We start from the raw sequence: 24,554 nt of genomic DNA on the forward strand, positions 1-24,554 counted from the left end.
AAAGGGTGGAGGCGGCTGTGATAGGTCTTCCATAACCTGTGCTCACAGCAGTATTTCACAGACCAGCAGCCATTAACTCCCGCTAGACTGGACACCAGAGAGAACAAAACCAGGTGGGCACCCTGCTCTGACTGAGCAACTTAACTGCACCAGGTGACGTGTCAGATTCTGCCGTGTGCACAGTTTTTGAAGCCACCTGGTGAGTTACGAGCAGAACACCGCATAAACAAAGAGCAAAAACTGTCCACTATTATGCTGGTGACAGGTCCCCTTTAAACACACTGGCAGGTGCACAACTGATCTTTGAGGGCCATATGTTCACTTATTTTTTGAGGGACCTTTTGTTTTAGTATCTATTGTCAGAACAGATTTTGACTAACCACATTAATCCTTGACCTCATTGGGGTTCACGCTCTTTGAGGTAGGAAACTGTAACTCCCACCCATGAGGAGAACATCGAAGCCCCATGTAGGTGTTGTCTTATTAATAGCTGCAGGGTGCTTTACTGACCTCCTGGAATTGCAGCACTTCTATACTTAAAGGCATGTGTCCCTAGCCGGTCTCTGAGGGATCACAAACTTTCGCAAGATACTAAGGAGTTTTTATTTTTTTTGCATTTCCAGGTGTGAACACTGGAGGAGTCGGAAGCTACATCTACGATAAAGATCCCGAGATGAAGGATCAACCCTAAGACCACATCCCTCTCTTTCAGCTGCTACGGACTCCTCTCCCACCACTTGTACCACTTCTAGCTGATAACACTATAAAGCTGACGATCGCGGGAACATGTAGATAAAAAAAAAAAACCTTTAGAGCAGTTTCAATGAGCGAAGTGCACTCCTGACAATTCTGTATTTTGTACCGAGCATTATTTGCCTACCTGATTGATTACTGACGTGACGATGGAAGGCGTGAAGTCTTGTGCTATGTGTATAGGGGTCTATGTGCTACTAATATATTCTGTTTTATTTGGGGTTTTTTCGGTTCAGGGATGTTTTCGATATTATATATATAAAAAAAGACACGTTTCTACTTTGGGGTTAACTCCGGGTGAATAACAAAACCTTAAAGGAAATCTATAACCGGTATAGATCTTTGACTTATACACTACAGCTAAATTTATAGGTTAATATTGTGTCCGTTAATTCCCCCCCAAAATAAATATAATGGGGTCAGAATAACGCTGATATAACATATGTGCTTTCAGCCAGTCAGAAGTGCCAAGAGAGATCATGTGACTCTGGGACTACTTCCTGCTTCTAAGGAGTCCTGAGTCATGGACTGTATCAGTATTATAGAGTCCATAGAACAAAAGGGAAATGCAGTAGAGAAGTAGATTTTTATGGGGTTTTTTTTTTTTAGGAATTCTTACCCCGTTCATCATCTACAAATTATTAGCCATCAAAAAGGGAGGATATACTGTAGGTCTAAATAAAAATTTAGAGGAAAAACTAAAAAAAAAAAGGAAGAATATATTTCAATCTAATACCAGTTGAAAAGGCATCAAAACTGCACTGTGTGAACAACACCTTTCATCAAAGATTTTTTTTATTTTCTTTTTCCTTTTTTAGTCAAAATCTGAAATTACCTTAAGAATATTTTATTTTATTTTTTTTCTGCATTTTATTCACTTGGGTAAATCTTAAGAGTCATTTGCACTGTAAATAGTGGGAGCAAGGGTCTAAGTCGATTATTTTACAATTCACAGGGATTTTCCTGGGTATGAACTCACTTGTAGAATCTAAATAAGTAGTAATTAATATTAAAAATAAATACATTTTATTAACAAAATCACCGTGACTGTTCTGCCAGCATGGTAATTTCCATCGTGGTCCAGTTCAACCAGAGACTAGAGCATCGGCACGAGTACTAGATAAATATGACTTCCATGGCTGTTATTAAATGACTGTTGGGTTCCTGTCGTCTAGAAGATGGAGTTTCCCCCTTCATCATCCCAGGTTTGATGATGAAATCACTCCGCAGATGCCTAGGTACTAACGTTAGGCCTTTTCGAGTGGCTCCTAGACTAATGCCGATTGGAGCAGAACCAAAACCAAGAGCCACTACTCATCTTTGCATCCACTCCCGATTTTTGGCTTGGATATACAGTATATCTCAGGTACTTATAGTATTTCCGTGGGATATGGCACAAATGTCTGATCATGTGGGCACAAATCCATCTCGGAAGGTTGGAGATTCGCAAATCTTCTTATCTAGTGGCCAGAGACTACTGTTGTACCCGATGGACCAGAGCCCCAAGAAGCAATCTACCCATTGAAGCTACCTTTCCATTCTCCGAAGCATGAAATGGGGACCAGCTAGTTTGGGGCAAATTGATTCACACGTCCCAATCCATCGCCCACGATGGCAGTCAGTATTCGCCCAACAGGAGTTGGAGAATGGCCTCTTACTTGATGGCATCCACTCCCGTTGCTCTTCTTTTCTCTGGCCAGAACATCATTGCACAAGTTTTATGATTAAAAAGAAGGGCAAAGTAAGAAGTGATTCTCCTCCCGTTAGTCGACTACTGATTACTCTCATGGCCGATTGACTGAGATGTCCGAATCAGTTCATAAGGTAGGAGGCTCGCAAATCTTCACATCTAGTGGCCAGAGACTACTGGTGCACCCAATGGACCGGAATCCTAACAATCAATCCATCCATCTCTACCAGCTACCATTCTTCGATGTGTAAACTGAAAAATAAGGAGCGCTGATAGTGTAATACCAACAGATCAGTGAGGTAGATCAGGAAAAATACACTCACCTGAAAAGGTTGTGAGATAGTCACAACCACTGATAGAGCATAGGATGAAGGCGTCTGCTGCAGCCCCACAAGGATGTGCATACAAATCAGAGTGAAGAGGGGGTTAATGCCGCGCATCAGCCAAAATGAAGATGTAGCACGTTGATGTTATAAACGTATTCTTTTATTCAATCGGTCTACGCGTTTCGAGGATACACCTCTTCTTCAGGACCAGTGCATCAACATATGCTATGTTGATGCACTGGTCCTGAAGAAGAGGTGTATCCTCGAAACGCGTAGACCGATGGAATAAAAGAATACGTTTATAACATCAACGTGCTACATCTTCATTTTGGCTGATGCGCGGCATTAACCCCCTCTTCACTCTGATTTGTATGCACATTCTTCGATGTGTGACATGGGGACTAACTAGTTTGGTGCAAATTGACTCACGCATCCCAGTCCATCGCCCATAATGGCAGCCAGTATTTGCCCAACGGGAGCTGGAGAATGGCCTCTTACCTGACGGCATTCGCTCCCGTTGCTCTTCTTTTCGCTGGCAAGAACATCATCGCACAAGTTTTGCAATTCAAAAGAATGGCCAAGTAAGAAGTGATTTTTCTTCTCCCGTTCGTCGACTACTGACTACTATCGTGGTCGATGGACTGAGATGTCTGAATCCATTCTCCTCAAACTAGTTGATCCCCCATTCACGCTCCGAAAAAATGGAGAGTTAGAATATTGATTGTCAGGACTTCGGTCCATCGGCCAGGTCAGTGGATGGGGGATTGGCAAATCTTTTACCTTCTGGGATTCCCTATGCGGATTTTGATTAGCGGGACTGGTGCAACGTCCTGATAACTAAACACCAGACAGGCTAATCAAAGCTGCATCAGGAATCTCTGGACAGCAAGAGCTTTGCGAGCGTCCCGCCCTGTGGTCAGAGACTACTGACCTGGCAGATGGACCAGAGTCCCCCACATTGATCCTCTGATCTCTAATAGCTGCTCATGTGCAGTTCTCTCCACTCCACATTCTTGCAAGATCAAAATGCTTGCTCATCTCTTCATGTCCAGGCACATTCCCAAATAGGCGGAGGTACAACCTGCATGGATCAGACACTTATGCCATATCTTTCCTTAGATCTAGTCAAAATTTACTTGAATGGGGAAAGGAAAAAACTCATTTTTTTCCTGGCAGAATGGCAATTTTTCACCGACTTTGCTGATGACTACAAGGGAAGAACAAAACTTTTCAAGATTTTTTTTACACCACCTGAAGACGGTATTGACTACTTCCCACACATTAGTTCTAACCTCTCCTTATGTCTTATTTTACACGTGTATACTGGGAAGATCTCTAATAAGGTGCGAATGAGTCCGGATTACGTAACAATTGCTCTACGAAACCAAAAATGGAACAAGATCCAAAAGATATTCCAGAAATGTCCCTGTAATAGTAAAGTTGTATTACTTTTCGCCAATGTTGCATTTATCCTAGAGGTATATTACAGATATAATGCAGTATTAATGATATTGTACACACGCCTTTTTCTGCATGCCTTTTTATCCTGCTGAAATAAATTATGGCAATGAACATGGTGTCTTGTCTGGGTTTCTGGCAACACAAAGCATTGAGGTTCTGACCAATTTAGATCTCACAGAAGTTCCAGGGACTATCTAGAAGCTACATGTACAACATTTTGTGGCAGTGTCTAACATTGTCCATCTGGGCAAAATTTTCCCCCCACTGTAGATAAAGTGGGTGTGATCAGTAATGGTTTGTGACATTCATATGTTATAATGTATACAAGGGATTTGAGTAGACAGGTGGTCCTCCAAAATGATGTTCCGTTCCTAAAAGGCTATTACAACTTCAACAAGTTAACAACTATCAACAGTATTGATGATTACTGAAAGGTCCGCACTGATCGGGTGACTTGAGGTTCTCGTTCTCCCTTGTCCGAAATAACACAGCCAAGAGGAACATGCACCATCTCTCTATTGAAGTTCATGATACTGAAGATACAGAAACATAACCTTGCACTGATAACTTCACCAGTGTCAAACACTAGAATCGAGCTGCAGGGCGCATGTGCGGCCTGCTGCACCAATCCGTTCCAACTGACCACAATCTTTTGGCCCACTGGAGAATGGCAGAGAGAAGACCTAAACTCTGGTAATCGGTGGAGTTCTCAGGGATGGGGCCCACATTAGTTTGAGTTCCTATCTATATAGTGGATTTATGCTAAGTTTATGGGTCCCAAATACCCACTTATGCTAAGTGTCCACAATGTATTTATGTGAACTTTTTCACCCTCTCCCACTGTATGTATTAGAGAGTCCTGACCCTAAATAGCAGACTGTGAGTGCTGTTTACTGCTGCCTAATGGTAAAGCACAAGAACCAGATAGTATTATATTCCATCACTTTGTTTCACACCTGACCATGGTCCATTAAAGGTTTTTGAGTTCAGCGTCCTAGCCTGGAGTGGTCCATGTGATCAACTTCCTTAGCCGATTTAAGGGTTTCCAAGACACATAACTGGGTCTTGGTATTAGGACCTCCTGTTTGCCTGTGGCTTCTTGTACCTTTACAACCTGCCTGCGGCTTCCAGTTCCACAGTGGCTTACCTGCCTGGGGTTTCCAGCATTGCTACCGCTCTGCCTGCAGTCTCAAGTATCCAGGAATTGTTCCTGGCTGTCTGTGGCTTCCAATCCTTGAGTCTGCACTCTTCCTGTGGTCTTTAGTAATTCTGCTACTGGTTAGTAGTCTTGTCATGTTCGTCTCTCTGCTGTTTGGAGACTATTGACAGGTTTTGGACTGGAGCCTCTCTTTTCCATCTTGACTCCTCATTTAAATTAAGTTTTCTTTTAGCAGTGCAGGTCAGCTGTAGCTGCTTTGAGCCTACGCCCTTTTGGTTTAAATAGTGGGGTTTCCCAGCAGTCCTTGCTGTTGATATAATTCATTCTATTCTGGCTATCCTGGTGGAAGGAGCTGCTGAGGAACTGTCCTGTGCCCATCCAACTTCTACTTTGGAGTCTGTCTGCAGCCGTGGATTTTTCGTGTTTGTATCCTTCTGTTTATCCCCCTGTTTTTACTTTTCCCTCTGTGTTTATTAGTGCAGCGGTGGGACTAGTGTCTCCCGCTGACCATCTCACTAGCCAGGGGTGTTTGCAGGGCTAGCTAGGGATTAGATATCCAGCTCGGCGACAGGTTGAAACACCTCGTATTGAGAAACTAGGGAGCTCACATAACACCCCTCTTCCTAGCCATAGGGCCCACCATTGTTAAAGTGTCCCCCTTTGTGGTGCTTTTTGTAGTGCGTCAGACGCCCGTCAGTGTGAACGCATGTGTCCCATGGTGCATACGGACTTCTCCAACCTTGTGCGTGACATTGCTTCAGGACTTCACCTGTTTGAGGTTTCTGGTAAGCTACATGTCCATATGCTGCTTTCAGGACGTCTCCTCTCCGCTTGCGGCTTCCATGACTTTGTTAAAACTTTTGATTTCCATAATTCTGCTTCCCGTTTTCCATGTCCAATAGACACCCATGTGCCCAACCGAATCTTGGGCTTAGAAGATCCACCTTAACCATTAAGCCCTCTTACTATAACACAATGGTCATCTAGGGACCAGTAGCAAAGATACAAATGGACCCCCTTATGGTGTTTGTTGATACTAGTACGGACCTAGCCAAATGGGACTAATGAACTTGGTGCTTATTTGTCATTTCATATTTGGGTTACTTCTCCACACTCTTATATCGATGTATTGCGGAGAAGAGATCTGCTTTGCCACCCATAAAATAAAAGATACACCAAACATGAGTCTGAACTTTGTATTGACTCATCAGTCTGCCCCCAGAGGGGGTATGCCTAAATATTTGATTTTCTCTTTTTAGTGATCTCAGTTTCACTACTGTGACTGACATATCTAATAAATAAAGCTGTGTGTGTGTGTGTGTGTTTGTGTGTCCGGGATTGACATCTGCACCGTCGCAGCTACAGCCACAAAATTTTGCACACTCACACTTCTGGACCCCGAGAGCGTCAGAGGTTATGTTTTGAGGGGAAATTTTAACCCCGCGCTTTACAGTTATTCACCAAAAAAACCTGCCTCCATTAAAGCGAATGGAGCTGGGAGCCACAGTGCAGCCAGAACTTCAGAAGAATGCGCAGCCACGCCCTTATATGGAATGTTGGCGTGTCACAATGCAGCCAGGGAAAGAGACAGACACAGACAGTGAAAGAGGCAGACACAGACAGGGAAAGAAACAGACCTAGACAGGGTAAGAGACAGACACAAAGAGACAGACAAAGAGACAGACTGACAGGGAAAGAGACAGACAGGAAAAGAGAGGGAAAGAGAGAGACAGGTTAAGAGACAGACAAAGACAGGTAAAGAAACGGACAAAGAGACAGACACAGGGAAAGAGACAGAGGGGACAGGGAAAGAGACAGACAGGGAAAGAGAGACAGGTTAAGAGACAGACACAGACAAAGAGACAGAGACAGACACAGGGAAACAGACAGGGAAAGAGAGGGAAAGATACAGACAGGATAAGAGACACTGAAAGAGACAGACAGGGAAAGAGAGAGGCAGGGTAAGAGACAGACAGGTAAAGAGACAGACAAAGAGATAGAGACAGACACAGGGAAACAGACAGGGAAAGAGAGGGAAAGAGACAGACAGGATAAGAGACAGACAAAGAGACAGACACAGGGAAAGAGACAGACAGGGAAAGAGAGGGAAAGAGACACAGGGAAAGAGACAGCCAGGGAAAGTGACAGAGATAGACAGACAGGGAAAGAGATAGATACACAGGAAAAGAGATTGAGACAGATGGAGAAAGAGACAGAGACAGTCAGAGAGAGACAGGGAAAGAGAGAGACAGAGAGATATATACAGAGGGGGAGACAGACATAATTACATTTCTATTTGTTTTGTGGTTTTTGTGTGCAGAATACATTTTTGTTAATACATTCTATTTTGTTAACAGCAGTTATTAACCCGGGCGAAACCGGGCAGTACAGCTAGTGTTCCTATAAACACGTAATCCTTACCAGACTCCTTAGTAATCCGGAGAACCTACCAGCTGGTACCATGAGCCTGGTCCTGACTAGTGACTTGGCTTGTAATGGACGCCAAAGAAATAGAGAAGGCATCTCAGGAATTTCACTGCATGGTAAAAATGAATTGTTTGGTGTTGATATATTTGTTATCACTTACACACGGTACAGACATAATATCCATGTGGATTGCACACTATTAATAGGTGTCGCTTGTATTCCAGATATTGTGTTCATTATCAAAATACTAATGGATACTAACTGATAAAAAGTAATGTTTAATCTACTAACATTGGGTTGATACTATGTATTATATAACTTCATACATCCGCAGCAACTGAATTCATAGTAGCACAGACCTGCCTTTCTACCATACTACTTTATAGCACCTTAGTAATTGTAAAGCCTTATCCACTAAACCTATACACCAACTTGATGCCACATAAAATAATGAGACTAGGCGAATATACAGTGTGTCCACCCATATCCTGTCCACCGCCATTCACTTGAGAATGGCGGCAGCTATAGGCATAGAAGTGGTGTCTAGGTATAGTAAAGTAGCCATGTGCTACGCAATGAAACCACCTATAGCGCCACCTGGTGGAAAATAACGGAGGTAGCATTTTTATCTCGAAAACGGAACGAGATAGAGAAAAAAAGTGAATTACAAAGTTGTAGGGCATCATCAATTCAATACGAATCGACACCTTGCATACAGAAATGCTATGATTAGAACGTGTAAAACTCACAAAGCTGCTGACGTGAAGCGATACCTCATGGAGACCTTCCTACAAGTCATTGGGTATGGTGGCTGCGTGCAGTGGCCTCCACGCTCACCTGACCTGACCCCATTGGACTTCTTTCTGTGAGGTCACATCAAACAGCAGGTGTATGCGACCCCTCCACCAACCTTGCAGGACCTACGACGACGTATCACAGATGCTTGTGCAAACGTGTCACCTACCATATTGCACAATGTGCAGCAAGATACAGTATGCTGTGCAGAGGCCAGATGTGCATTGCAGCTGACGGCGGCCACTTTGAGCATCAAAGTTAAATGAGCGCCATATGCCTGACCAGCATTCAATCTTTTGGGGGGGGGGTCATGGGTTTCATATCATAGCATTTCTGTATGCAAGGTGTCGATTCATACTGAATTGATGATGCCCTACAACTTTGTAATCCACTTTTTTTCTCTCTCGTTCCGTTTTCGAGATAAACATGCTAACTCCGTTGTTTTCCAGCAGGTGGCGCTATAGGGGGTTTCATTGTGTAGCGCATGGCTACTTTACTATATTTAGACACCACTTCTATGCCTATAGCTGCCGCCGTTCTCATGTTAAAGGCGGTGGACAGGATATAGGTGGACACACTGTATGTGTAATTGGATTAGCAGCTGGTCCATTGATAGGAAACAGAGGGTGCTTATATGGAGCACACTCTGACAGCATCAGTGTTAACAGTGGTGTATCACAGGGATCAGTATTGGGCCATTTTCTTTTTAACACATTTAATTAATTTACTTTTAAATAGAGGATAAAAATTCTTGAAGAGCCTCCTGGCTAGATGTTTCCAGTGCTGGTCCAGATTTATTGACAGGTTCACAAGAAGAGACTAGTCAATATCATTTAGTGGTGCAGGGAAACGTTCTTTAAATTGTATTTTCTCTGAAATGTTTTGGCAATTGTTCAGCAAGGCAAGGCTTTAACTCATGCTGCTTGTGTTTAGGACATCATGAATAAAGTGACAGGTTCCCACTAATCATCATCACAGATATTGATTTTACTGTATGAGAAATGAGACCATTAATTATTTACTGTATGACCAGTGAGACTATGGTCTCTTGACTGTAAGATTAATAGACTATGGATTTTTTACTGCATAAGCAATGAGACTATGGATTCTTTCCTGTATGAACAGTGAGACTATCAATTCTTTACTGTTCGAGCATTGAAACTATGGATTCTTTTCTTTATGAGCAGTGAGATTGGATGCTTTACTGTATGAGCAGTGAGACTATGAATTATTTACTGTTTGAGAACGGAGGCCATGGATTCTTTACTGTATGAGCAGTGAGACTATGGATTCTTTACTGTACGAGCAGTGAGACTATGGATTTTTTACTGCATGAGCAGTGAGACTATGGATTCTTTACTGTACGAGCAGTGAGACTATGGATTCTTTACGGTACGAGCAGTGAGACCATGGATTCTTTACGGTACGAGCAGTGAGACTATAGATTCTTTACTGTACGAGCAGTGAGACTATGGATTTGTTACTGTACGAGCAGTGAGACTATGGATTCTTTACTGTACGAGCAGTGAGACTATGGATTCTTTACGGTACGAGCAGTGAGACCATGGATTCTTTACGGTACGAGCAGTGAGACTATGGATTTTTTACTGCATGAGCAGTGAGACTATGGATTCTTTACTGCACGAGCAGTGAGACTATGGATTCTTTACTGTACGAGCAGTGAGACTATGGATTCTTTACGGTACGAGCAGTGAGACCATGGATTCTTTACGGTACGAGCAGTGAGACTATGGATTCTTTACTGTACGAGCAGTGAGACTATGGATTCTTTACTGTACGAGCAGTGAGACTATGGATTCTTTACTGTACGAGCAGTGAGACTATGGATTCTTTACGGTACGAGCAGTGAGACTATGGATTCTTTACGGTACGAGCAGTGAGACTATGGATTCTTTACTGTACGAGCAGTGAGACTATGGATTCTTTGCTATATTAGTTGTGAGACTATGGATACTTTGCTGTATGAGCAGTAAAACCATGGATTATTTACTGTATAAGTACTGAGACTATGGATTTTTTACTGTATGAGCAGTGAAACCATGGATTTTTTTACTGTATAAGTACTGAGACTATGGATTTTTTACTGTATGAGCAGTGAAACCATGGATTGCTGTATGAGCAGTGAGACTATGGATTCTTTGCTATATTAGTTGTGAGACTATGGATTCTTTGCTGTATGAGCAGTAAAACCATGGATTATTTACTGTATAAGTACTGAGACTATAGATTTTTTACTGTATGAGCAGTGAAACCATGGATTTTTTACTGTATAAGTACTGAGACTATGGATTCTTTACTGTACGAGCAGTGAGACTATGGATTCTTTGCTATATTAGTTGTGAGACTATGGATTCTTTGCTGTATGAGCAGTAAAATTATGAATTTTTCACTGTAAGAGCAACGTGACTATATATTCTCGGATTCTTTACTGTATGAACAGTGAGACTATGGATCTTTTGTGATCACTTGGTTTAGTTAATTTTTTTTTGTTGTTATCCATTTTTTTATACCTAGGAGAATAGCTCTGTTAAATTTATTCCAGCATAAAAAATAAAGTGAAATGACCCGAACAAGCTGACACCAATGTTCTTTCAAGGCCAGTGATATTTAGTTATATATATAATTTTTTAATATATTTTCTATTACTTTTTTTATTTTCTTTTATCATTATTATGAATGCCAGAATATGATCTTTACAATCGATTGAAGGTAGAACGAGAGCAGTGTAAATTCATGTTTCCACCACCAGAGAGCGCACTTTACAAAAGAGAAGACTCATCGGGATGACATTGGTGCGACGTTAGTGAAAAAGCTGCAAAAACTACTGTGTATAGCAGGGGTGGGCAATTATTAATCCCCGTAAGAGACCGTGACTGGTGTGGAGGGCCGGATCAATAGAGTGCGCAATTCTACTCAATATTAATATTAACATATTAATTACAATTAACAATAATATAAAATAATTATATCACTTAATATTAAGCAAAATTAAGTATGCTAACATCTCATTAAACACAGTATAGTAGACACAGACCCGTATATACAGTATGAGCCCACACATAGCATCATAAATACAGTATGAGCCCTCACAGCCTCTTATATACAGTATGAACTTTCCACATAGCCTCTTATATTCAGTTTGAGCCCCCATATAGCCTCTTAAATAAAGTGAGTCCCCTCATAGCCTCATATATACAGTATGAGCCCCCACATACTCTTATATACAGTATGAGCCCCCTCATATATACTGTGTGAGCCCCCACGTAGCCTATTATATACAGTATGAACCCCCACATAACCTATATACAATATGAGCCCCCACATACCCTCCTAAATACATTTCTGAGCCCTCATATAGCTTCCTATACAGTATAAGCCCCCACATAACCTCCTATATACATTTCTGAGCCATCACATAGCCTCAAATACAGTATGAGCCACCACATAACCTCTTATATACAGTATGAGCCCCCACATAGCCTCTTATATACAGTATGAGCCTCCACATAGCCTCTTATACACAGTATGAGCCCCCACATAGCCTCTTATATACAGTATGAGCCTCCACATAGCCTCTTATACACAGTATGAGCCCCCACATAGCCTTATATACAGTATGAGCCCCCACATAGCCTTACAGTATGAGCCCCCACATAGCCTCTTATACACAGTATGAGCCACCACATAACCTCTTATATACAGTATGAGCCCCCACATAGCCTTATATACAGTATGAGCCCCCACATAGCCTTACAGTATGAGCCCCCACATAGCCTTATATACAGTATGAGCCCCCACATAGCCTCATATACACAGTATGAGCCCCCCACATAGCCTCTTATATACAGTGTGAGCCACCATATAACCTCCTATATACAATGAGCCCCCACATAACCTCTTATACACAGTATGAGGCCCCCACATAGCCTCTTATACACAGTATGAGCCCCCACATAGCCTCTTATACACAGTATGAGCCCCCACATAGCCTCTTATACACAGTATGAGCTCCCACATAGCCTCTTGTACACAGTATGAGCTCCCACATAGCCTCTTGTACACAATATGAGCCCCAACATAGCCTCTTATACACAGTATGAGCCCCCACATAACCTCTTATATACAGTGTGATCCCCCACATAGCCTCTTATACACAGTATGAGCCCCCACATAGCCTCTTATATACAGTGTGAGCCACCACATAACCTCCTATATACAATATGAGCTCCCACATAACCTCCTAAATACTTTTCTGAGCCCCCACATAACCTCTTATACACAGTATGAGCCCCCAGATAGCCTCTTATACACAGTATGAGCCCCCACATATCCTCTTATACACAGTATGAGCCCCCACATAACCTCTTATATACAGTGTGAGCCCCCACATAGCCTCTTATACACAGTATGAGCCCCCATATAGCCTCTTATACACAGTATGAGCCTCCACATAGCCTCTTATACACAGTATGAGCCCCCACATAGCCTCTTATACACAGTATGAGCCCCCATATAGCCTCTTATACACAGTATGAGCCCCCACATAGCCTCTTATACACAGTATGAGCCCCCATATAGCCTCTTATACACAGTATGAGCCCCCACATAGCCTCTTATACACAGTATGAGCCCCCACATAGCCTCTTATATACAGTGTGAGCCACCATATAACCTCCTATATACAATATGAGCCCCCACATAGCCTCTTATACACAGTATGAGCCCCCACATAGCCTCTTATACACAGTATGAGCCCCCATATAGCCTCTTATATACAGTGTGAGCCCCCACATATCCTCCTATATACAATCTGAGCTCCCACATAACCTCCTAAATACTTTTCTGAGCCCTCACATAGCTTCCTATACAGTGCAAGCCCCCACATAACTTCGTATATACAATTTCACCATATTTAAGGGAGAATGGATGGGGTCTAATATCGCAAGATTTAGGCCAACAACCTCCTTCCCTCAGTAACCGTATTGAAGATGTGTCGTGGCTGGATCTTCCAGCGTGACAATGCCCTGAAAAACAGCCAGGGCAACTGAGGAGCGGCTCCGTAAGAAGCTTTTCAATGTCCTGGAGTGGTCTAGCCCATCTCCAGACCTGAAACCAATAGAAAATCTTTGGAGGGAGCTGAAAGTCCATATTGACCAGTGACAGCCCCAAAAACTGAAAGATTGAAAGATCTGGAGAAGATCTGTATGTACAAGTCACCAAAATCCCTGTCGCATCAATGGTGTAACTGCTGGACAGAAATAGGAGCATGGCAACCAGTGCAATGACTGGCACAGGGTGGAGTAAATGGTGTAACTGCTGGACTGAAATATGAGCGTGGCAACCAGTGCAATGACTGGGACAAGGTGGAGTTAATGGTGTAACTGCTGGACTGAAATATGAGCATGGCAACCAGTGCAATGACTTGCACAGGGTGGAGTCAATGGTGTAACTGCTGGACAGAAATATGAGCATGGCAACCAGTGCAATGACTTGCACAGGGTGGAGTCAATGGTGTAACTGCTGGACAGAAATATGAGCATGGCAACCAGTGCAATGACTGGCACAAAGTGGAGTCAATGGTGTAACTGCTGGACAGAAATATGAGCATGGCAACCAGTGCAATGACTGGGACAAGGTGGAGTCAATGGTGTAACTGCTGGACAGAAATATGAGCCTGTAAATCAGAAAAAAATCACAGCACATATTAATGGCAAACTAAACTTCTGAGTGGGTCCCTAACCAGGTAACCATTGGTAGAGCTATGATGTCCCTGAGTCCCCCCTGTACACAGTATGACATCCTCAGCTCCCCTATACCCTGTATGCCCAACACTACAGGTTACACTCAGTATGGCCATATTAATACTGCATGGTATTGTAAATGCATTTTCACTCTATGGTAAATGAAGAAGATGGTATTACTGCTCATGTCATGTCTTTTAATATAGTGAAACCAAGGAAAAAATTGTGAAAACATACCCTGCTGTAACTAAATAAAAGCATAGTGCATATAAACATAGGGGACTTAGTAAACACTGTTTTTGATCAAAAAAAGCATAAAGCTATCCCACCAACGCCAAGGTGTACCCAGTTGGGATAGTACCTACACTCTCTAATATTAAAACCTTACCATGGGTCTAAAATAGGCCTCGATGTGGCTAAGGGCTGAGAGCGACCGGGTCCCAACAGGACACACACAGTCAGGGGGATTCACAGAATCCCCCTGACTGTGTGTGTCCTGTTGGGACCCGGTCGCTCTCAGCCCTTAGCCACATCGAGGCCTATTTTAGACCCATGGTAAGGTTTTAATATTAGAGAGTGTAGGTACTATCCCAACTGGGTACACCTTGGCGTTGGTGGGATAGCTTTATGCTTTTTTTGATCAAAAACAGTGTTTACTAAGTCCCCTATGTTTATATGCACTATGCTTTTATTTAGTTACAGCAGGGTATGTTTTCACAATTTTTTCCTTGGTTTCTCTTTGTCTCATGGCCAGTGTGAACATGGTCTCACAAGTTCCATGTATACCATCTCATACTCCGGCTCACTTTTTTGTCTTTTAATATAGTGTATACAGCAGACATGGAATTTTTCAAATTCAGTTAGTATGCCTGTGATTTACCATTGTACCAGAAGGTGGCAGCATACACAAAAGCATTGTCCTGCAGTAATGATAGTATTGGCGATTGGGAGATAATAATAGTTCAGCGCTTCCGAAAAATTAGAAAATAATTTATTACTATTCTGACCTGCGGTGAGTCTTTGAAATCCATAATATGTCAATTTCTCGCTCGATAAATATGTGTTTTATTTGTGGACTTTATCCATAGGCATGAATGACGTGAGAAAAATCAGCAAGTATCCAAAACATGACATACAAAAACCACAGGAGAAAAAAATGTCGAAAATGAGGTAAAAAAGAGCATAAAGTGACTCTGTCTCATTTATCAAAGAGAATCTTACCTGTCCTCAAATGCTGTTAACCTGCACATTTAGGGTTAATAGTGTACAATGCTGTGCGGCTGTCATACTGGAAATGCGGCTACTGGGAAAAATTAACTTTATTCCTCCCAGGAGCTGCTGGCTTTCAGTTACAGAGGCAGTTCAGGAAGTGGCTACAGTCACCGCTCAGTGACTGACAGCTGACGCTGCACAAATGTGCTGCAGAGCTGGCTGTCAATCAAAGTGCGGGGGCGTTGCTTACAGCTGCTGATGACTGTATATGTCCACAACAGACAGACCTGTATGACTGAAAGCCGGCGGCTCCTGTGAAGAATAATGTTCAGTTTTTCTAGTACCTGCATTTTCAGTATAAAAGCTGGGAAGCATTGTAGAGCTATGTATCTGCATATTAGCAATATATATGAAGGTTAATAATGTTTAGGGACATGACAAACTCCCTTTAAAGGGTTATTCCCATTTCCAAGATCCTATCCCAATACGTAGTAGGTGACATATTAATAATATTAGAAATGTAGTATAGTTCTCCTGATGTAGCCATGTCTCTTACCTCATGTGAAGGGCATTGCAGCTTAGGTATCCATGACTACGACCACTCATCTGTTGATAGTTAGTTGCTCATGGTCATAACTATGGATACCTAAGCTGCAATGCCCTGCACATGAGGTAAGAGACATGGCTAATTAGGAGAACTATACTACATTTCTAATTGGAGGTATTTGCTAGTATTATTACACCTACAACATATTGGGATAGGATCTTTTAGATGGGAATACCCCCTTAATCAACGAGCCCAGCAGTGGATCCGCGCAAAGCTGCAAACTGAGGCCCCGGTGCAGCCACTCAAGTGTACCAAAAGCGTGATGTGAACATTGCCATAGCCTTCGGTCTCATTCATATGTCCGTTTTTCTTGTATGAGTGATACCTCCTTTTTTTTTACCTATGATAGTGAATAGGACCATGGTCCGTGCAAAATCAGGGAAACGTGTCCCATTTTGAGTGTCAGATGAAAATGGGCAATTCAAGTCTATGGGTTAGTGAAGAAAATTGGACGGCATTCAGGGTCTGATTTTCACAGACTTGGAAAAAAAGGGTTTTTTTTTAATTATTTTTCACGTAACAAAAATCCATGTCATTTTGATCAAACTCTAAGGGGTACTTTGCACGCTGCGACATCGCTAGCATCGGCTAGCGATGCCGAGCGCGATAGTCCCCGCCCCTGTCGCACATGCGATATCTTGTGATCGGTGCCGTAGCGAACATTATCGCTACGGCAGCTTCACATGCACTTACCTGCCCTGCGACGTCGCTCTGGCCGGCGACCCACCTCCTTCCTAAGGGGGCGAGTCGTGCGGCATCACACGGCAGGTGGCCAAAAGAAGCAGAGGGGCGGAGATGAGCGGGACGTAAACATCCCGCCCACCTACTTCCTTCCGCATAGCCGGTGAAGGCAGGTAAGGAGATGTTCCTCGCTCCTGCGGCTTCATATACAGCAATGTGTGCTGCCGCAGGAACAACATCGTATCTCCGATTGGTGCGACATTATGAAAATGAGTGACGCTACACAGATCACCGATTTTCGACGCTTTTGCGATCATTTATTGGCGCATCTAGGCTTTACACATTGCGGCGTCGTTACCGGCGCCGGATGTGCGTCACTTTCGATTTGACCCAGACGATATCACAGTAGCGATGTCGCAGCGTGCAAAGTACCCCTAAGGCCACGTTCACATGTTTTGTATTTGGTGAGTTTTCTACCTCAGTATTTAAAACCAGGAGTGGAACAATCAGCGGAAAAGTACAATAGAAATGTCGCGGGCGGGGGGTGCGCTGCTCGACCGCGCTTGCGGCCCAGGTCCGGCTGCTGCTGCTGCTTGGTGGCTCGAGCGGTGGGCCGGATCCGAGGACTCGAGCGGCGCTCCTCGCCCGTGAGTGAAAGGGGTGGTCTGTTGGGGTTTGGGATGTCGGTTTGTGACGCCACCCACGGTGTGTGGTGAGGTTGGGACACCACCGCTGCTCTGTACGGGGATCCCGGGAGCGATGACAGGGAGAAGCTGAGATGTTTCTCTCCCCTCCGTGGGTAGGGGGATTTTGGTAGTCCCGGGGCCCGGAGTTGTTGACTGTAGGGTGGATTGCGGGGCTTGGCCAGGTGCAGGGTCGCGGGGGCAGCGCAGTGCCAGACGGCACGGTGGTACTTACTCAGCCAGTAACGTACACGGAGTCTCTGGTAAAACAAACGGCTGGATGGACGAGTCCCACAGACGGCTGCGGCGGTCACTCCCGGTTGGTTGGCGGTAACTGTCTCTCCCTGCACCAGTGTTGTGTTTTCGGCCCCGATGGCTTCCCACCGGTAACCCGCTCCCCAGCGGTATATTTGCCGGAGGAGCCCCTTTTACCCGCAGGCGCTGGCCCTGGGAACTCTAGCTGTGGCGGTAGCTGTATTTCCCCTTCACGGTTGAGCGGTTGCCTTTAGTCGGGTCTTTACTGCTGGGAAACCCCGGAGGTTCCCGGTTTAACGGCGACTCCAAGCCTGGTCGGGGTCCGTAGGCCCTGCCGAATGGTGCTGGCTTCTCTTTGCTCCCCGGTCCGGTACCGGCGGGCCACAGCCCGTCCCCGGTCCTTACGGTTGTGCGTAAATCGGCCTCGCCTGCAGACGGTCACCACCATCTGCCAACCTTGCTGTTTCTGTGCCCGGGCCAGGTACCCGGACACGGCCAGTCAGCTCCTCCACTACTACTTCCTCCACTCTCCAAACTGTCCTTCTCTCAACTCCCTTCCTTTTCCCGCCTCCAGGACTGTGAACTCCTCGGTGGTGGAGCCAACCGCGTGGCTCCACCCCACCTGGTGTGGACATCAGCCCCTGGAGGGAGGCAACAAGGATTTTGTGTGTGCGGCTGATGTGCTTAACCGGGGTGTGGGGTGTGTTGTTGCAGTACCTGTGACGTCCTGGCTTGTCCAGGGCACCACAGAAACATGGGCACCACTTCTGGATTTATTACCCACTGCTGATTTTGGCTACAAATACTCAGGTAAAAAAACTCACAAAATGCTCAACGTGTGCACGTGGCCTAAAAGACGTTGTGTGCACAGTACCCTTAGGCTATGTGCCCACGCTGCGTAAAATGCGCGAATTTTGCCACGGATTTCTCGCGGAAATGCCGCGGATTTTTCAGAAATCTGCAGCACAGCTACTCCCCAGCCATTTCTATGGCATTTGGGAAATGCTGTGCCCACGCTGCGGATTTTTCCGCAGCGGAAATCGTGTGGATTTTCGTGCGGCAAAATCTGCAGCATGTCAATTATTGTTGCAGATTTTCGTGCGGATTTTGCCTATTCAATTGAATTTAAAACAAAAAAAAAAAAAAAAAAAATCGCAAAATCCACAACAAAATCCGCGTCAAATCCGCAACAAATCCGCACAAAATCCGCACCTATGAAAAGGTGCGGATTCCGGGGGAATGCTGCGAATTTAGCTGCAGAAAAATCCGCAGATACAGAGTCCCCTTGGCACATAGCCTTAGGGCTCATGCTCACATAACTGCTGAATATTCTGCAGCGATTTGACAGCACATGTGCGCGTCAAATCGCTGCAGAAACACTGCATAATGGATGCAGTTTTTCTGTACAAAAAAAGCCGATTTCATGCGCTCTGGCTGCTGCCCCCACCATAGACAGAGTGGGACCTGCATCCATAGCACACGGAATAATTGACATGCACATTTTATGAACACACGGATTTGGGTCCAAATTTTAGCACCCAAATCGCTGCGTTCATAAAAGCAACGTGCGCACGTATCATGCACAATCTTCATAGATTGTGCAGGGGATGCAGGATGCATGCATTTACGCTGCAGTGCAATACGCAGCGTAAATGCATGCAATTACGTAACGTGCGCATGAACCCTAAGGCCACGTGCATATACTTAGTGTTTGTTGAGTTTTTTTACCTCAGTATTTGGTACATTTTTTACCTCAGTATTTGGTGAGTTTTTTACCTCTATATTTAGTGAGGAGTTTTTTACCTCAGTATTTGGTGAGGTTTTGCCTTAGTATTTGGTGCATTTTTACCTCAGTATTTGGTGCATTTTTACCTCAGTATTTGGTGAGTTTTTACCTCAGTATTTGGTGAGTTTTTACCTCAGTATTTGGTGAGTTTTTACCTCAGTATTTGGTACATTTTTTACCTCAGTATTTGGTGAGATTTTTTTACTTCAGTATTTGCTGAATTTCTTACCTCAGTAGTCTCTGTATTTGGTAATTTCTTTTACCTCAGTATTTGGTCAGTTTTTTACCTCAGTATTTGTAAGCCAAAACCAAGATGGGGTGAAAAATACAGAAGCGGTAACGTCTATTATATTTTTACTCTGATTGTTCCACTTCTGTTTTTGCCTACATATATCTAGGTAAAAAAACCTCACCAAATACTCAATGTATGACTCCCGGATGAAACGCTGATCGAATAAAGTTGGTCCGTTTTTCTCAGATGTGAAAAAAACTGAAGTGTGAATAAGGTCTTAAATCTCCTGTGCATTCCCTCGATCAACTTCATCACGCATCACCTGGAATGGCTCCCAAAGATCAGGTACGCCTCGTCAGAAGTTAATTGGTGAACATGGAAGAACAAGGAAAACCACTGTATGAGCAGGTGTGTCATTTCTTACTGGTCCTGTATACACTATAGAATATTACTATATTATCCTGGTAATTGCTACATTTCTTTACTCTGTGGTACTATATGAAGGACCATATTTTTCTGTACATCCCAATATATTATACTATATCACACTAGTAATACGAATATAATGAAATGTATCTCTGCTCATTGTGTGGATAGGAACGCACGTGATCCGCAGCCCGGGAGTCGGACTCTGCGCCTATATAGTAATCACATAATTAAAGGATCAACTGAAGGTTTTTTGTTTTTTTTTTGATGGACGCACAAAATAGGTTAAATGCTGTAAGGCTGATTCCCAGTGACAGCCAATGCAATAATGGGAGCTAAATGCTGATTTCCAGCAGACAGGTAAATGGAGTTGAACAATTTCACTGTCTGGGCAAAAAAAAGGATTAGTGATTCATACAGTTAATGTAGGGTGATCCATACAAAATCAATTAGGCGATGTACGCTCGCTGCGGTGATATTGACTAGTGTGTTGTGATGTGAGCGCTCTATTAATATATATACAGTATATATATATATATATATATATATATATATATATAATATATGCAGGGTGATTATAAAAGATTCATCGGATTTCAAAGAGGTAAATTCCTAAATGAGTTAAAGGGAACCCTGTCGCCTACTCACCAGGAGGGCGGTCGGATACGGTCTGGTCTGATGGGCGTCATTGTACCTGGGTCCGGACCCTCCTCTCTTCCGTCCATCGCCGTCCTCCTTGCTGCGTGTGGATGACACGTCCTACGTCACACGACGCACATCTATGCGGTAATCCAGTTTGACCCAAACGCGCTACAGCTTGTCCCCCATCGATGGTCATTAGAGCAGCGGTAATGAGGTCTTGAAGCTTATCCAGTGTTGCTGGCAAAGGCGGCACGTGAACAAGGTCTTTGATGTGACCCCAAAAGAAGAAGTCACACATAGTCAGATCGGAAGATCCAACGGGCCATCTGATGGGTGCCAAGTCCACACCAGTACACCGGTTTGTGAGTTCCCCATTGAGATAATGAAGCGCCTCTGAGTGCCCGTGGTGTGGAGTTTCTTGAATTCATTGTCACCATTCTTGTAACATATCGAGGTACGATGTACCCATAAAAAAGGGGCTCATACACCTATGTTTTCCAGATTGCACAGAAAACTTTTTGGAGAATCTCTTTCGATTTCTACATAGCATTGCGATGCTGTGGTCGGCTGACCGTAAATGTTGGACTATAGTTTCTGACACAGTCGCCATTGCAGAATCTTCCAGACGGCTGAGGAATGCCAAGTTCACGACTCGCGCGACGCCTTGATTTCTGGGGCCACGTATAAAGGCCTCTCCACTGCTTCACCGGTAACACTCGGTTGTCCGAAAATTGTCAATACCACTGGTGATTATTTTGGGATCTGATACCAGCCATCATGCTGGTGATCCCACCTAAAAATGGGGATATAGATATATTGGGAGCATCTGTAACAGGGCCTCAGTGTTTAGGGGGTCGTCAGTGAACATCGACTTCTATAGGACTGAGTTTCACTACCTCCGCCAGTCACGTATGCACATTTTCGCTCCATTCACAGAAGTTATCTCTGGGACTTTTTAACTGTGGGGGTCCTAGTGCTCAGACCCTACAGTACACTCTTACCATGTGGAAAATTGGCCGCATACTCTGGCACATTATCTACAATGGGTCTGTACACACAATGGACCACACAGAAGCAGATTATACACTCATCTGAATAAGTCCGCATATGCAAAAACATCTACTATACCTCTACTACTTATCTGCTTTTTTTTATTTTTTATCTTATCATTTTGTTCTATTTTTGCTCTATTGGTCGTTGGAGAATAAAATAAAGGGAACCTGCCTCCTATGCAATCATGTCCACAACCTTTTAACCCTTCCTGCAACACCTTTATAAAAACCCAGCTGGAAAACTGCCCTTAATAATTGTACCTAGTTTGTGCAAAGGGTTCAATCGTGTTTTTTTTTTATGTTTTTTTTTTTTGCTTTGATTAAATGGATGTCTCCTACTTAACCAGCACAACCTCATTAAGAACGGTTTCATAAAGCCAAGATCATCGATCTGATCTCGGATCGGAAGGCATGGACTGGCCACACGTCTCCTCACTTGATGTGTCCGCTTCATATATTCCTAAGGCCCCCTTCACACGTCCGTGTCTCCGGTACGTATTTGGTCCGTTTCCTCACGTGCCGGAGACACACCATTAAAATCAATTGGTCTGCGCTCATGTGCGTGTTTTGCCATGGACTGTGTGTCCGTGTGGAGCATACGTGTGCCCGTGTGCTCCACACGTAGACATGTCCGTTTTTCTCCGGCATCACGGGTGTCAAACGGACCGCACACGGAACTGCACGGATGTGATCTGTGTGACACGCACCGGAGAAAACACACGTGTCTGTGAAATAAAAAGTATTTCTATACTCACCTTCTCCAGCGCTGTTGTCTCTGCCGCTGCTGGCACTTGCTTCTGACCCCTGCTCATTATGCTCATAAATATTCACTCCACTGCGGGCCGGAAGCAGCAAGCAGCGGGGAGTCTGCAGGGCGGGAGACCACAGATCAGCACCATGGACAGCAACGCCAGGGACAGGTGACCAGAAAGTTCCTGTTCTCCGTGTGTTATCACGGATAGCACATGGAGAACACACGTGTGCCATAAACACTGCACATGGAGGGCAATACACACCTTTGACACGTCCGTGAAAAACATGCGTGATTTTCATGGACTTCTGAAGGGGGCCTAAGAGATCGGGCCAGTGCCTTGCGATCCAAGATCAGACCGAAGGTCATGGACCTCTGAAAGAGCCCTAACCCTTGCGCCTGCACAGTAAAGAAGAAGACCTAGAGTAGGAGGAGAAGATAAGAATTTTTCCCCCCCCCATACGATGCAACGAAGATTGTAAAAAATGATGCACGGAAAAAAGCACAATGGAAAAAAACACGACTATTTTTCACTTTTGGGGAAAAAAAGGATGTGTGAAAGCGGCGATAAAACAGGGTGTCGTCAATTGTTTTTGCCATTTGGGTTTTGCCCTGCAAAGCTGAGTTTTTGACCAAAGTTCTGCAACAAAAAGGCTGCAGTTTGAACTGCATAGTGCGGACAAGAAACCCAAATTCCCATAGACTTTGCTTGAAAAGCAGAACACAACCATTTTGGCATTAAACGCTGCAGTTGAAAAAGCAGCAAAAAAGCAGGTAAAAAGCAACGTGCGGACATAGCCTAAGGCCAGGTCCTCCCGTGCACAGCGGTTGGCAACTATTGGGCCTGTAAGTCAGGGAGGCCTGGCACCGCTTGACAGATAACTCTTCACCCATCCATCGTCATAATTTCAGCAGCATCTGTATCCTCAGGACTCAGATTCCTTTGAATAGAATCCACCATTCAGCCAGTGAGTCTGAGACTTCATGCACTGCGCCAACAGTGTGGAGCCTCTGTACTGACATTGCACAGAACAGCGCAGCATGGCAGGGGGGATGGAGTGTGGCTAGTAGTTTGGTTTTTTTATGTCAGTAGCTGTAGGGACCCTCATACTGAGCGGGAGGTGGTTGACATCCTGCTGGGTTTGGGATATTCTACTGAGTGGTGGGGTTGTGTGCCGTCCCCGTGTCAGCAGCCGGGTTGCTCGGATCCGAATCCGCGGTGGCTCGAGGGGCATCCGGACCTGGAGGGGGGGGAATCTCGCCGCCACTCGAATGAAGGGGGGTATTTACAGGGGATTATATTTAGAGTTTGTGACGGCACCCGTGGTGTGTGGTATGGTGGAGTACCACCACTGCAACTGGGAGTACCCGGTGGCAATGGAGTGGGCAGCCAGGTGTTTAACCCCTCCACGGGTAGGGGGGAATGCCCGGGACTCGGTGATGGTGACTAGGATGTGCCATTGGGGAGGTAAGGGTCACTTGCGTACTCACTCAGTCCAATAACGCTAATGTGACGCCCTGGCAAAACCAGGGTGTCACAGAGCCTGCAAAATCCAGCAAAGTGCAGGCCATTCTCCTCCTTGTTAACCTGAACCCACACCAGTGCAGCAGGACAGACCCCCCCCCCCCCCAGTGTAAGAGCTAAACAGAGCAGGAGGGGAGGGGCTGGAGCAGAGTGAGTTTGGAGTGTGAAGAGAGCAGACCAGGAGAGCTAGCTCCTGGCTGCTATAAGGAAGAGAAGCTGTAGGGGGGAAAAAGCGCAATAGGGTCTTACCCGGTATGAGGGTAGAGAGACAGAACAGAAAGAGAGACACTCACCTGGTAGGGTTGTGCCAGTCACAACCCCCTATGATC

General features: G+C 44.5%; 1 protein-coding gene across 1 annotated transcript in view; it reads left to right on the forward strand.

Annotated features, from left to right (window-relative positions):
* Window positions 1–1,149, forward strand: part of LOC142258533 (cysteine-rich protein 2) — a 102,817-nt gene extending 101,668 nt beyond the window's left edge. Inside the window, exon 8 of the mRNA XM_075331159.1 lies at window positions 624–1,149. Coding sequence (XP_075187274.1) covers window positions 624–691 — 68 coding nt within the window. The 3' untranslated portion in view covers window positions 692–1,149. The remainder of the gene's footprint in view (window positions 1–623) is intronic.
* Window positions 1,150–24,554: the final 23,405 nt, after the last annotated feature.

This window comes from Anomaloglossus baeobatrachus, chromosome 12, assembly GCF_048569485.1.
Source record: "Anomaloglossus baeobatrachus isolate aAnoBae1 chromosome 12, aAnoBae1.hap1, whole genome shotgun sequence".
Lineage (NCBI taxonomy): Eukaryota > Metazoa > Chordata > Amphibia > Anura > Aromobatidae > Anomaloglossus > Anomaloglossus baeobatrachus.